Source organism: Aptenodytes patagonicus, chromosome 1 (genome assembly GCF_965638725.1).
Source record: "Aptenodytes patagonicus chromosome 1, bAptPat1.pri.cur, whole genome shotgun sequence".
NCBI classification, from domain to species: Eukaryota; Metazoa; Chordata; class Aves; order Sphenisciformes; family Spheniscidae; genus Aptenodytes; species Aptenodytes patagonicus.
The window spans coordinates 75,021,270-75,037,493 of record NC_134949.1 but is presented as its reverse complement, the minus strand read 5'-3'; the positions used below and the strand labels follow the sequence as shown (position 1 = coordinate 75,037,493).

At 40.2% G+C, this 16,224-nt stretch overlaps 1 protein-coding gene across 22 annotated transcripts in view; it reads right to left on the bottom strand.

Moving 5' to 3' along the window:
• SOX5 (SRY-box transcription factor 5) overlaps positions 1-16,224 on the bottom strand; it is a 660,386-nt gene that overhangs the window by 283,755 nt on the left and 360,407 nt on the right. Inside the window, exon 1 of one of the 22 annotated variants that reach the window (XM_076342788.1) lies at positions 12,140-12,646. The exons of 19 other annotated variants lie outside the window; for them this stretch is intronic. Coding sequence is in view for 1 of the 3 variants with exons in the window: in XM_076342724.1 (XP_076198839.1) it covers positions 2,284-2,291 (8 nt within the window). In the remaining 2 variants the exon portion in view is untranslated. Of the gene's footprint in view, positions 1-2,283; positions 2,311-5,142; positions 5,202-12,139; positions 12,647-16,224 lie in introns of those variants that run through there. 2 more of the 22 variants (XM_076342778.1, XM_076342724.1) reach the window with 2 other exon arrangements.

Here is a 16,224-nt window from a genome sequence, read left to right as displayed (position 1 = left end):
AGTCCAAAACCTACAGAATTTCAAAGAAGTCAAAGCCACTCAGAGCCTAACAGGTTTGGCCTTTATTTGTGTGTTCAATCTACCATATTCCTTCTCAGACTTTACTTAAAATGGTTTCAAGCAACTTACTGTTAAGAAGGATTAAACCTACTTAACTGGAGCATTTCCAGAGATCACATCACTATCAGGCCTGATTAATGTAGGTCTTGAAGTCTACAGCAGTGAGGCTGCACTCCTTATATATTCTAAATATGACTATGTATTTGCATTCTGGATTCTTTCTCAGTGAAAACCAGTGCATGCAAAATAAATTCCACAATCCCACATCTTGTATACAAAGGGCATCACACATATCCTGCGACTTAAGCTATTCTCCTGAAATTATCTTAGTCTCACACAGTCACACTTCAAACACCCCATATGTCCAGTTTGGTTATTCCTCCTTTAAAAAGCTAATAAATGTAATACTTAGATGCAACTGTATTTCATCTAAAAACCATTATCTGTGGTACTTTGTACCAGGAAAAGCATCAATAGGAATCATTAACAACACTTCCACTTTATTTTCTTCCCGTTTAATGGGCCCAATCCAACACCCAAGTTAAGTCAATGAGAGACTTACAATTGTTTTCAGTAGGAGCTGGACAGAGCCTTATGATCACACATGAATGTGGGCCTTGTGCAAGGAGGCCGAATGACAAGCATAGCCTCTGTTTATTCACACAACTATACTGCAAAGACAGAGGAAGAACAAACTTCCCCGTGATGCTCCTACTACCCAGAGCTGCAGAAAAGCCAGTAATAAAAGCTTTGGAGGTGAGGGCAAACAGTGCTCTCTGGACTTAATCAGTCCTTGTCCTCTTTTCCAAGACTATCAATAAGAGCATCAAACTCATTTGCTGAAAACCGGACTGACACAAGGCACTTGGTGCCTGGTGAGAAGCAACTTTTACCTATTACTCTCCTGAAGTAATGCATGACCCACCCTCAGTGCTACATATATCCTCCTATTCAACAGGACTATTTTCCTCTCAAATTAAGAACAAGTCATCTGCACAATAGTCCACAATTACAATGCACGTGTATTGCTTTATTGAACTCTACCTAATAAATGGGTCTAAAAATGTAGATCAATTTATCTTAGGCACACGCTTTGATGTTTCATACAGATAAAAATAAGGAGAGAGAAAAACAAGCTCTGATTTTCTCCCCAAACACCCCTGGAAGTGGTATACTTCCAGATTAGATGTATGAGCCAAACTATTAAAAACATTTAATTGCCCCAAAATTCTAAAAGGACACACAAGTTTTTTGCACTAGCTGACTCACATGCAATTCTTTCACACACAATTTTTTTATTTCTTTATGAAAATCATGCACTCTTCCTACACACACATTCATCCTTTCCTCCTGCTTTCAATGTTAAATATAACATCAGAATCTTTTAAAATACAGATGTTATATACCCTTTGAAATGTAGGAGCCAACTTCATTCTGGAGACTTTCAAATCTGTACCTAGGGCTTCCTGGAAGGCACAAGCAGCACATAATGCTTCAAGGGATTTCCAAAGTCCTGTACTGACATGAGCCTGACCTCACTTTGTCTCATACACTGGAGCTAGACAGTCAAAGAAACTGGCAGGCTGATATTCTGTAGCCATTTGGCACCTGCATATTGTGAACTTCATTTTATTTTGGGTTATGACAATGACAGGCCACAAAGAGAGCTGAAGTCCAACCTTTGAACCCGGTCATTCAGCGTTAATGCAACTGCAACTGTAACCTAATGGTAACATTGAACTGGCTGAAAATCAGGAGAAGGAGCCGCACTAGATCCACCAAGTGCATCCTCCTCTGCGAACGAACCTCTGTCCATCTCAAGCTTTTTGTAAGTCGGATGTCTAAACTTAATGGGAAGGGTGACACAATGCAGCAGTTTGTTTAAAACCAACAGAAAGACACCAGAAAGAGACACAACTAGAATTGTAGTGGTGGAAAGAAAAAAAAAGACGGACGGAAGGAAGGAGGAAAGGAAGGAAGAAGGAAGGAAAAAAGGGAGAGAGCAAGGTATTTGTTCAGTCCTTATTAAAAGCATGAGGGAACTTTGCCTTAACAGTGTAAATCAAATTAAACAGTTCAGGGACCTGGCTTGAAAGCTGCCATTTTAATAAAAAGGGGGACAATTGCCAGGTTGTTTAAAACTGTAGCTGCACTCTCGTACCCTCTACCTCCTCCTTCTTCCAACCCTCCCTCCCACACCACCAACTGCCACCTCAAATTTACCTTGCCATGCACTCACTCCAGAACTCCCTTCCAACCACAGTGGACTGGAGGAATCTACAGAAAATAAATTGACAATAAATATGACTATATTACCTAAAGGGAGGAGGAGGAGAAGCAAAGAAAACGACCAAATTGTTGACATTGGTCAAGGAGACTTTCTCCTCTAAAATTTCCAAAAACACGAGGGCCAAACAGCAAAGGTTTCTTTATGAATCCACTTACAGTGTTTCTTACAGAATTTCTTCTCACCCATCCCTGAATACAGGAGCTTATTCTTGTGCAATCATTAACGCTGAACAGCAGATAGGCTGCTATTTCCCACTCCTGAAGAAACCCATTTTATGGCATGCAGCATGGAGAACTGTTTCACTAGTAAGATGGCTAAGTAACTTCAGTAGAGTTGCTATGGGAAGCCATGGAGAACTGGCTTTCTTGCTTTCCATTAGGATCAACACTTAGAGAATTTTGTGAAGTTTAGTAAGTTTATTGTTTTAATGTCTACCTGTGAGAATAACAGTGCTCCCCATAAAAATGCAGAAAGCATGCCTGATTGCTTGTGGGGAGAAGGCAAAAGGAGAAGAGCTGAGGAAGGAAGAGACAGGACGGGAATAATAGAGGGCTGCAAGTCTATTAGCTTGTTAGGGCTATAACCTTAATACTGTTAAGGCTTATTTCACATGCATTTTTTAAAGAAGTCGGATTTTTGCTGTCCGTACATTATGATTCATCTAAAACTACACAGAAGCTTTTAAGTTTCCAGTATTATCATCATTTTATCCATAGAGATCCAACTTTATCTTTCTTTCATCATCTCGGACGTTCTCCACAAAAAACCAGACTCAGGCAAATAAAACGTAATAGTTAAAAGCAGCACTTTCTCAAGACCACGTAACATAGAGAAAAGGAAGTCTTTATAAAATGAGAGTGTAAATAACAATTAGTCCTTTTATTCACCCTCCTGACATCTCAGAAGCAAACAATCCAGTCCTACTTTTAAATGAAAAGTACATTTATTGAGAAAAGCATCCAGCAACATTATGATGACATAAGCAGCTCTCTAGACACAGCAGCAAGGAACCTTTAGCCCTGTCCAAAGGTGTTAACAATGCAGTACTAATGTGACACGGCACTAAATGGATGGCCAAACACACAGCCTTTGTTACATGCAGGAGGTTGCATTTTCGTCATCTTTTTCCAAACGTGCACCTAAGGGAAAATACTATCAAACCCTTTCAAAGAAGAAAAGCAAAGAAGAAACATATTTTGTCCTGCATATTTTAAGGATAAATCTAGCGAAGGCAAAGAAGTAATACCTAAATTGCTAACAAAGAGTGAAAGCTCCAAAGATTTTTTAATTTTTTTTGTACAGTGCATTTTCTTCTGTTTAACCTATTAAGAGTAAAACATGGACTGGTCAGAGTATCAAATCAATACGTACTCAAATCTTCTCCTAAATTTCAATTTCTTTTTTTTTTTTTTTATATTTCATGAATAGGCTTTTACCAAAGATTTTAGTCACTCTCATTCATCCTAAACCTTTAAACAGACAAGCTGGCTCAAAATTATTGTATTATATGCCTGTAATTTATGCTATCAACTTTTCTTTCCACCACTGCACCACTAAAGGAAAACTGCGGTACTGATTTAAAGCTGTAAATTCAGATCAAATGGGAAAGTGTTAAATTCAGAAGGGCTTTTGGTCCATTAACTTCCATGCTGATTTGACACGCTCTGCAGTGCTTGGGCAACAGACTCTGCTATAGAACGTATTCCTAAGCAAACAGTGCTTTGTGTCATAAACCATCTGGGGTGTCAGTTCTAAGGGCCACTCATCTAAACCCCTCTGATACACTTGGAAATGCTGAGGTGCAGAACAGAAACTTTTCTTCACTACAGAATCCCTTTTGCAAGGGTAAGGAGACGCTGCCGTCGGAGGAATGACAGAAGGTACAAAATTTTGGCTAAGGCAGTTGTTTTCATTATTCCACTGAAGAAAACCATTGGATACACAATCTTTCTAAAAGCACTGATTTTTCTAAGGTACCGATAAAAGTGATACCATTCATAACCTGGACAGTGCTCCCTTTCATATCAGAGCCTATAGTTGCAAAGCTAAGTGCCAAGCAGATGGTTGAAATCTGTTTTGTATAAAAAGTGTGTGCGCACACGCAGTTTTTTTAGATCGAGTTCTTTGTATTCATATTCAGACCTAGGTTCTAGCCATCAAAACACTGCCACTGAAGCAATCACTAGCAGCATTTTAGACAACTGGCAACTAAGGTATTCGCAGTTCTCCACAAAATGTTCAGCTAATATCTCCCAGATGTATAATTAAGGCAAAAGATCATCTTCTTAAATTGGTATCAGTGCTTTGGATGGCCTTTCAATTCATGCATGTAAAAAGCTATTTTATTTATCTTCTTTTAAAAATAATGTTCTAACTTCTTTTACGCTCTATGTTTTTAGAGCTGCTTTTAAAAATACAGGCTTCCATGTCAGACGCTACCCAACTGTAACAGCAGCAACTCCATTCATCTTGTTTTCATCTTTCTAATAAACATCATGACGGAAATTCTATAAATCATTTTAATAATAAGGGTCTGTCTTTCTTATTTGCTAACCATTTAGCTTATTTAATATGAAAATATTAAAGCTATAAAAAGAAAATAAGATAAGCTATGCTGCTGCGGAGGAATCGGCTCCAGACAAGGGCAGTGAGCCCTCCAAGAATCCGCTGATCAATCTGCTGCTGTTACACCGGACAACCCATGGCAAGTCACCTCAGTTGCAGGTACCTCAGTCAACTCATTTGTAAGTAGGTTGTTTATTACCACAAACAGCAAAACCAGAAATGCTTACCAGCATGGGGCTCTGCTGTCTGCCTGGGGTTCTCATGGAATCTGGGAACCGGTGACAATAATTTGCCTGGTGACAAATTAACAGAGGTCACACTTTTGACAACTGAGGTTATCAAACAAATGTATATTTGGAAGAATGCATTTTTGTGCAGCGGTCTCGTTTAAGACCTTGGTGGCCACAACTGGGAATTACTACCTTAGAAAACACAGAGTTTCAAAACAAAGATTGATTTTGTGTACAGTGCCAAGTCCACTAAGGCCCAGATGTTAGCCCTGGCAGAATTCAGGTACATTTTCATCACCGCCGTTCTGATCATTCTATTCTGCCAGGGATACAAGTTGTTCAGGAAGAACAGATAGTTAATGTGTCTTAATACTGACACAGAACTTCTGAAATCTACAGATCTGCAGAAGCCTGCAGAAATCTCTTCCAATGCTTTAGAAATTCTGGTGGTATTGCAACTGATGGAAGTTTGCCGCAGATTAAGGAAGGTCAGGCTTCTGCTCCGTGATCTCCTCGTGAGTCACCATTTCATGCCATCCTAGTTTACTGGGATGAAAAACATCAGCCTTTTTCATAGAGTTGAGCAGAATGTTAATTAATTAGGCCTACATTTTTAGGACCTGACACTGAACTTCAGTGCCACTGAGTCCAAACACTCAGAATGAATGGGCACTTTTTTAAATGATGCCTTGACTGGCCCTATCACAAAATAGGTCTTTGTGAGTACACTGCTGAAGAACTACTACTGAAATACTATGGAACATGCCTGATTATAATCCATTATCTTGAAAGTAGTCTCCCTCTTAAAAAGCTTATCAAAGAAAATATCTTAATAGCTCAATTATAATATTCATAGGCTACAGAGATCAAATCCACCCAGGACTCCTTAGTTTATACCCATTTTCTCAACAGTGTGTAGTAAGAGATGCAACACAGAGACTAGATCTAAATCTACCAGCAGACCCCAGCGATTCAGCTCTACTCTTACTGAGCATACAGTTGGAAACGAGACAAAAATACTAAAACAGATTAGAAGAACTTTTAACAAGAATAAGAAAATAATTCCTCCCTTTTAATAAGCCTGTATCATTTCCTTCATTTTGGATCTCTGTCACACATTTAAAAAACAGATGTCAAATATGCGGGTAAGAATCACAATGCATTTTGCGTTCTGCAATGTGGTTTTTGCTTTTAAGCTAGTTGGTTTGCTCACTGTCGCTGCCTACATTGCTGCTTTCAGTAGAGTCTGTTCCTCACATTAATACTCTCCATGTGAAGAATTTTTTCCTGGACTCCCCTAGTGCCTGGTCCTTAGGTTACAAAACATATGACAGCTCTTGTATATAAGGCTGAAGATGTTAATTGTTCTCCAGGATGAAACCTTTACCTGACTAACACACACTGTCTCTCAGTTCACTGCTTAAACACTGCAGGTGCTGCTACCTAACACGCCAGTTCTCCGAACTTGCCTCCAGGTGGGAGTTAGTTTAGAAGCACACTCAGATAACTGGAGGGGCTACAGACAGTATTCTCTCCCAGCCCTAACCGATGAGGCTGGAGCTGTAAATATTTCTGTACTTTGTATTATTAATTATACTCCAAAGTCCCTATTTTACATATTCAAGTAATTTGAATATTATAGTTCATCTTGCTAGAATGAGACCTTTAGAAATTATAACTGGACAGACAGAAGTCTGTAATTTGCAGTTCTTAGGACCTGAAGAAGGAAAAGGAAGGTCTAGCAGTCAGTATCTCTACTTTTTATACCCACCCATACAAATGATTTTGTGACACCGTCCCTCAGTTTTCTGATCTATAGGTTGAGGCTAATCTTGCTTCTCAATCTAAAGAGCACAGAAATCTTCATGATTTGTATATTAATGCTTTTCAAATGCTCTGAATACCTAATCAAAAGACTTCATAGGAAGTTTGAGTCTATTATTAGTATTATCAGTACTTCTAACAGTAAAGCAACTTCTACATACGTATGTGTATGTAAAATATACAGAGAGAGAATGCACATGCACATATATTGCTCAATTTATAAATTCTAAAGCATGGCTTCAGGACTGAAATCTCATTCATGAACCATGCTAGGGATCTCTTACCTACTCTCCGATTCTGAATTTTCCCCATACAAAGACACATTGATATTACTCTAAGCTCTAAGCACAAAGGCTGCTCTGTGGAATGGAAAGAAACCTTCTTTTTTATGTTTGTACAGTGACGAGCATAATGGGGTCCTGATTCAGGATGCTTGCACTCTACAAAAACACACTAAATCAATGACACTAATACACATGCAGATTATCTATAAAAGAGATGCATGGCATACTTGAGAGTGACACAGTATTTTTCCCATACTTTGCATGGTATTTCATGCAAACGCCATAGCCTAATATGGTTTCCTGAGCCACACAATTAGTTTCAGAGTTTAGGCAAGAACAGCAAAAGTGAGCAGAACTTACAAAACATAAGCAAAACATGAGAGCCTTCCACTGAGAAATTCTGCCAAATTCTAATCTCAGTTGCAAAACCAGAATCAACTCAATGTTCATACAGTTTCGACAAAAATGAGAATCAATAGCCTTCTTTACAACGCACTGCCCATAAATATCTACTTCAATCTCCAAAACCCATGAGCAAAAGACAAACCAAAGGCTGAACCTGAGAACTGTATTTTCTTTGTCCCTGTGATTTTCAAACTCAAAAGCCTGTATATTTTTAACAGACATGGAAAAGAAACCTATTTGGCTTTACTCAGCAACTGCAGAAGGAAACCGTACCAAAAGAATAATATTGCATGTTCTGTTTTCATTTGATTTCATTTAGCCTTTCAGTTCTATTTCAGTTTTGTTTCATTTAGCCTATTTTTTTTTTTAAATAATCATCATGTTTTGGTGATTCACATTTCACACCAGCACAGGAACAAGTCATGTAAATACAACACAACAAAATGACCCAGTTTGTTAATAGACACACCAAATGGGTAAGAACATCCTTCCCTCCGCCCTTACCAACCATCACCTTCCCACACATCTCATTTCTACCCAAAAAAGCCTCTGCCCCAGTGAGGCCACAGCATCGAAATTTAGGGAGAAAACCCTATGAATAGAAACTTGACTAAACCTTTGGAGAAAATGTTTTCAGTCTTGTTTTACAAAGTGAATGTAATGAGGCTGCTACGGGAATTTCTCTGAAAACAGAAGACTTCTCTACATTCGAATACAGCCTGGGCAGCACTACAGCAAGCCCATACTCCCGGCACAAAGCTCTGCCTCAACCCTAACTCAGGCAGGCCCCCCCAAAAGGGGAGAGGACACCGCACGCTTCACGCCCTTCATTAAACATTCTCTCTCTTGAAACAAGGAATACCTCAAAATTACAAAAATTGTATGTAGAGATGCACTTTGGTCTTTCCGACTGTGATGAATTTTAGTCACATCACACCCTATTCAACCGCAGTCTCTTTAGGATTCCCAACAAACTGAAGAGAACGCAACTTAATGCAACCCAGTAAACGGACATACCAAACTATAGAGAACAAACATGAATGCGTCTGTACGTATGGGTACACATACTCTTGAGATTTTTTTTTTAGGCTCACTGTTTTAATTGGCCAAAGTAGTTTGATGAAATCTTGTCATGTAATTATGGTAAAAAAGAAATAACAAAATTAAAAATTGTTCAGAACCACTAATGTTTTCCTTACTCTTGGTCTTATACTATCTATTGAGTTGGCAATGGCAAGTAACTCTAGCTCACTGTCAGATACATTATCTTTGCCCATGCCCAACCTGTGAGATGAATGAATGAAACATGGGGCATTTTTTCACTCCCACATTCTTAAAATCAAGACAATGACAAGCTCAACACCAAAGAAACCAAGAGGATGACAAACTGCATGGGTTTCTCTTTACATAAACTACATTCCTAGGCCTTTTTCCTCTAGAGCTACAAAGGTTCATGAAGAACGTTAGATGTAGACAATGGTCTTAACTATGCGAGAATAGCACATACCCACACACACACAGAGCTCCTCACCACTAAAAAGAACTCCGATTATTCAGACAAGAAAATTGTATTTCTATTCCCTCTGCTTATATTTTTGCCCCCAAAAGTAATAGAATTATGTTAAGAGTAGTAAACCAGAAACAAATATGTAGTAATAAGACTATCATACAACCACACAGAAAAATTAGTACTAAGGTAAAATTTTATGATATATTTAGAGCAAATAGCACGCAGACACCAACATCCTAGGAAAAAAACAAAACACAATGAAGACAGTATATATGAACTTGAGAAAACACAAAAGCAGAAGTACATGGTAAAACAAAATAAAATTATTATGGATCTCAAAGAGCAGTTGCTGATATGAATTTCCATATTTGATCTTTCAAAAAAAAAAGTATAAAAAGGAAATCTAGAATACCAAGCAAATTTTAAAAGTAGCAAATATAATTACAATTTGAGAACTGAGAAATGTTACCCAATCAATCCCACAATACTTTTAAGGGAAAGAAGGTCAAAGCCATTTCAAACTTTCAAAACAAGCCCCAAGCTTTTTCTCATTTTCACTTCAACTCTCAGAGTTCTACAAGTCAAAAGTAATGCCATCATGTTGAAATTTATTTTTTTTCTTAAACAAGGTGACAAAAGGACAAGTTGAAGAAAAGTGCCATGCCAGATCAAAAACAGGGGGTAGGAAAATGTTTGCAAATTTCTTTCAAAACAAAACAACCAGCCAAACAACCCACCCACCCCCAATACCATGGGCGGCACCTCTAACGCGCCTGAACTTTATATTAACATCCAATGATTCTAGCAACCCATGTCTTTCTACTTCCCTTCTTTCTTTTTCTGTTTAAAAAATAAAAAAATTGCATCCATCCTAAAAAAAGACAGACAGCTTTTCTGAATTACCACTGCACATCTCACAATTTCCATTCACTCCTTACATTCTTTTCAAGTACCATGGCCCCTGCAAGCAGCGCTCACCAAAATTCTTCGAAAATCTTGTCTAAATTTGCTCTCTCCCAACGAGTACCGCGCACACAACTTCACACTGTCACAAGGACATGTGGGCTCAGGAATGACTTTTAGAGACTCCTGGCTTCGCAGGCTGGCAAAGGCTGGGCTCGGCGCGGAGGTGACAAGCGGCGTCTCTCGAGCGGAGGCTGCGGTGCGCAGGGCTCCCCGCTGCCCCCCTGGCGGCCGCTGGCCGCAGGCAGAGCCCGGCCCCAGCCCCAGGCAAGGCGCAAGCCACTTGGACCAAGTCAGCCCCTCGGTAGGGTGTGGGAGAGGTGGGACGCGTGGCAGACCGCAGGCTAGCATCATAACCCTCAGCAAAGGCATGGGTGAAAACTTTATGGCCGCTGACAGTGGCGGGGTTTCGTCAGGGGGTCTGCAGGCGGAGATGTGAAAGGTACGAACGCCGTAAATCCCCGTCAGGTACAGCGCACGCAATTGCTTGCCCTAGTCCGCTGCCCAAAGCCGAAAGCTCAAGAGAAAAACGCAACCCGTTTCAAAAGTTCGAGAAGGAAGTTCTGGTTTAGGTAATACAATAATGTGACGAGGATTTGCTTAATTTGCAGCATAGCTTTTAACATACTCAAATACAACATAATTTTACCTTTCGTAGGAAGTACAGGAGACCACACATTTTCCAAGTTAGATAAAAATCCACAGATACCTTAAAAGGGAAAAGCGCTTTGCTTCTAAGGATGCTACTTGTTAAACAAACTCCTTGCCGTCAGCAGAGACGTACTACAGCTATGGATAAATTGCTGTGAACGCTTCTTTTCTCTTGACTACAGTAGCAGAATTCACTGGCATTGAATATTCCCAGTGTGTATAGGTTCAACATGACAACATGTTTTTCCCCCTCCACTTACGAGTTAATTATGCTATAACCAGGCCTGAGCAAGAAATTAATAAAAATAAAATAGAAAGCCAAGAGGATGTCAAACTGACTTCTGCAAGAGTTGTGAAGGCAGAGGTATCTGACATGCAAACACGCAGGTATCCTATTCAACATTAAGAGATTTTTTTTAAGTATAGTACGAAAAGCATGCGAAGAAACTATAAATCTACCTTGGGAGGAGATACTCTTTTTCCTGCATAAATACTGTAGAAGTGTATTTTATACAGCTACAGATATATTACATTACACAGACACGTATGCCTATCCTATCAGGGAGCTTCACATTTAAGTAACTCAATCAGATACTATATGCCTCCTAAATGATAAAGCCATAAATGCTCGTTAAAAGCTCCCTGAGAAGTAGTAAATATTTTGTAAACTAGTTATATATTTAAGATCTCTGGACAGCAAGAGAAGGAAAAACAATTCCTCTCCTATCTAAAGGTACCAATCAAACACACTATGCACATAAACATCGCAAGATGCTTGGTGGGAGAGTTGTGTGTATGTGTTTGTGTGTGTTTTAATTAACTCCTTGAATGCATATGATGAGCCAGCCACCCAGAATTAGTAATGCCAAACTCCCGATTTGATTCAAATGCAATGAATACAACAGTCGAATTGTGCGGGCTGGTGTGTCACTCACCAGCTCTCGCATTTGGGCTTTTGCCTTCCAAGTCTAGTTCACAATTTCAGCAACTGGTAAATTATTGAGATGTTAATTAAAATCCATAATCTGTAACAGTCACCTTCTTCCTCGCTAAGCATAAGCACAACAAATGAAATTAGCGCACGCAGGACATTAATGAGTAGTCTGCAAACGCATTAATTCCTTCAGCCTTATCTCAGAGAAATAAAATCACGTTAATTTTCATCACTGCGAAAAACCCCTATCTGAAACTTTTACCTGGCACTGTATTTATTCTTCAAATCCCAGACCCCTAGACCCACAAACGTAAGCAATAAAGTCCTTTTCTCAAAACATCTCCGTGGAAGGTAAAACCTATTCAGCCCGATACTAAAGAAATCGCATTGTTTTCTTTTAAATGAAGGAATAATCACTCTTACTTCTACAGGTAGATTTTAGGAGAGTGGGACGCCATTCTGAGCAAGCCGGTTAATAGAAAGGTATTATTCTTTCTCTAAAATTCTCAGCAAACGCAGCAGCAGCAGAACGCTTTTAGGGTAACTTTAGCTAAGAAAAGCACTTAGGAATACGCAAAGTTTCCTTTTAGGAAAATGATTTCTCCATTTGACAGTGTTGGTACAACCCCAAAATAAATTCAGTGGGAGTCTGAAATGACTCGTGCAGTGCAGCAGTGAAGCAGCTAAGTATATTTTTTTCCTCCCAGCAGAGGCTTGCTTTACATCCTTGAGCCTTTCCTTTCTACAAGCTAGTCACTACCACGGAGAATGTTTCGAGTGCACAGAACTGGTGACTGTATATGTTAAACTTGTTCTACTGTCCCCATCCCCATCCTCCCATCCACGCCTTTTGTCTTTTCTAGGTCTTCCTTTTTTCCTGTGGAAACACTAACCCATCCTTCTTCCACAAACACTGCATACCTCTTTACCTTGAATTGGCATGTTAAAAAAAAAAAAAAAAAAAAAAAAGAAAAAAGAAAAGAATGAAAAAGAGAAAGGATGTCACTCTGTCCGGATGCCTAGCGTAGCTTCTCTCTCAGTCTACAGAGAAATGTAAATATGCAGTAATTAATTTGGGTTTAAGAACATTCCATACACTAGGGACATTGTTAAGCAGTCACTTTATCTATTTTTCATTTATCAGATTTTATTAAGACATTAAAACTTTATGTTGGGCATTTCTGAGATTTTATCATTCTGTAAATTTCACAGCTGTCCATGATGGTTCCGGCCGCATTATCTCTATCTTTTCCTCAGTGAAGTAAACTTTCTTTCTATTGTGGCCATACTTGTTATATTTAAGTATAATAAGTCTTAAAAAAAAAAAACAAAAAAACCCCCAAAAAACCCCAAACAACAAAAGAGTTATTCTTTTCGAGACCTCTAAAGCCAATTCAGAGTGCCACAGGTACATCACAAAGTACATCCCAGAAGTTATCCTTTCCCTGCGTAACAAACGGAGCAGATTCCAGTTACAATTTCTTCCTACAACATTTCTGCAAACATCATCCCCCTCAGCGTATGCATTCTGATGCTCCTCTCAGTCAAGCAGCTGAATCGCCACAAACAGAAATAAAGATATGCAAGTGACTTCTCAGGAAAGGACGAAAACCTTCACATTTTTGGTATGGTAATTAATTATACATGCTAATTCACAAAACCTACTGCAATTTACTAGTGATGCTGAATGAATTAATGAATGTTTATTTGTCTGACACCGAGGATCATTTTCATTCCAAATGTGTATCGCAAATGCCCCCATAATGGCCACAGACACACAAGAGAAGTCCCCTTGATTCAGATCCCTTCAGTTGGGGTGACTGAAAGTTTCTGAACTGTTTGCAGTTTACCGGGATACACTGAAACATCACGGGAAAGACAACAGGGAGAGAAGAATAACCTCCTGAGATATATACAGACGCTCCGAGACCTGAACTGCAAACAACTTCGCTTGATAAATCTTTACCTCCTTGTAATTTGCTATTCAAGTTTAAAAGGGAATAGTGGGAGATGGATAGTAGTAACAAATCTGAAGTCGGTCATGCAGATACGACATGCTGGACCCCAATGACTGCAGAAATGTGCTCCAAGAACTGTGTTTACTGAGAATCTGAGAAAATAACCTGCCATAAATGTCTAAAAAGCTATCATCTGTGCATCGTGCATATATACACATGTGAACTCTGTGAGCATGTGTGTGTCTGAGGGTCTGTGCATCTCTGTGTAAGAGAAAGTGTGTCCTCATGACTGTTTTCTGATAAACACACATATATTACATGGACAGTATCTACTCTGTGTATGTGTGTGTAACTATAGTCAAACACACACAATGTAAACAAATGGTAATGATTAACAGAGATATTGGTTTGTATTACCAATTTCAACTGCAGAGGGAAAATTGTAAAAAAAAAAAAAAAAAAAAAAAATTATATGTCCCGAGGTTCATTTTTATTGCTTCCCATTTCTACTGCTTGCTATTATCTGCATAGCAAAAGGAAAGCAGCGTATTGATTATTTAACTAGAATGTTTACAAAAGCAAAGCTGGGATCTCTGAAAATGAAATGTATGCCGGGGGGGGGGGGGGGGGGGAGAGTAAAACAGCTCATTCTATTTCTAAGGAATATGTTTTATCCAAAAATATTTGTTTAAATATATAATTTATATAAATATATATTTAGAATGCAGAGAGACTTCAGATTAAAAAAAAAAAAAAAAAAGAGTCCCCCAACAGGAAAATGAAAGGACTTCATTCTGCTTCACAGAGTTTACAAGTATTGTGTTGATCACAAAGTTCAAAGAATAATCGAAATCGCTTGCTGATAAATTTCTATGTATAATCTTAGTGAAGCATATGAAATACTTGAATCTATTAATTGCATGAACAAAGCAAATGCATGATTGTGATGCTAGATCAGATTCGACACCAGAAACAGTAACGGTTTCCTCAGGTAGTTGAACTAAGTTAATACAATGCACGTGAACAAAACCAATTTTGTTCTATTATTGTAATGGTAACAAACCAAAGAAAAATGCCAAGTAGTCCAAGTAAGTCTGGAAAATTTATTGTATTAAAGACTACCTTGGAGCACTGCAACCGTGCCAATTCCACTTTCTAGTAAGGAAGTGTTCTAGTTGCAGAACAAGGATTGAAAGCGTTAAAATTTAGTTCTTTTCTGCGTTTCCCAATTTTATTTTTCTCCGATCTTTTACTTCAAGCGTTCCTTCCTGTCCTTTCTCTGCATGTGTGTTCCTCAGCCCACTTAAAATGTTTTTATCTTGCCTTCTTTTCTATGCCTTTACTATCAAATTCAGTAGGTTTGAGCGATGAACAGCTTGACTTAGCATATTTTTAACCAGCTGGTCTAGCACCTAGCTTGTACTGCACAGTCAGATACAACCAAATGTTTATACAGGAGGTAGCTTTCACGAAGATGAGAAAAACCTAAGTAACGCGCATCCTGGCGTTCTTTTATTTACTGCTTAGAAATGAAAGTTTAGATTGTTTACTGCAGCCGCACAAGGGACTATTAATAACCTTTAAAAATGAAGCTGGAGGGAAGGGATGCCGGATCATCAATGGACGTGTGTACAAGCGCCTGAGAAAACACTTCAAAACCTCTCAGGAGCGCCAGATCGCATGAAATAAGGACTAAACTCTCGGAGGTCACAAGCCGTCGCCAGTGACAGCAAAAACTTAATTCCCGGCAGGGAAGGCTCCTGCTTCGGGCAGGGGGAGACTGGCGCATCTACGTCATACCCAAACCCCGCTCTTGACACTCCGTGAGAGAGGCGACGGCCAAAACTTGGAGGCAAGAGTTTCACTTTTTTTTCTTTTTCCCTTTTTTTCCCCTCCTCAGGCAGAAGGATGTTCTCCTGACGGAGGGCCGGGATGTTAACTTGCCTAAAAATAATCGCTCCTGCTAGATCAACAAAAGGTCATGTGCTCGGCGGAGCGCCTTCCCAAGTTTGACGGGAGGGTGAGGCTGGGACTTGAAGCCCCCACCTCGCCCGCCACCGGGCATCCTCTGTCGCCGGGGGAGTCCCCGGGCAGGAGCGGGGAGGTGCTGCCGAGGAAGGCACCTCGCTCGCTGTGCCTCGGCGGGCCGGTTCGGGCAGGGGAGGCTGGGCTGGAGGAGGGCACGGCAGCCTCCGAGGCAGCGGAACAAAGCTGCGCGCCGCGGCCGCTCCGCCGGGGCGGCCGGCCGAGGGGCTCGGCGGCGCCCGCCGCGGGCGCGGGGCTCCCCCGCCCCGCCCCGCCCCCACCCCACGCCCGGCTAACTGACACGCCGTTTGAATAGCCAAGGTAACGCTCGGGGGGGGGGGGCGGGGGGGGGGGCACCTCCCCGGCCTGCCGCCAAGCGCCGGAGTTGTGCGCCCGTCCCCGCGTGTCTGTGTGCGAGCCGGCACCGCGAGCAGCCGATCCGCGCACAGGCGCGCAAACACGCGTGCTCACATAAATTTAAAAAAAAAAAATACAACAAACAAACCACAAAACAGAACAAAAAGA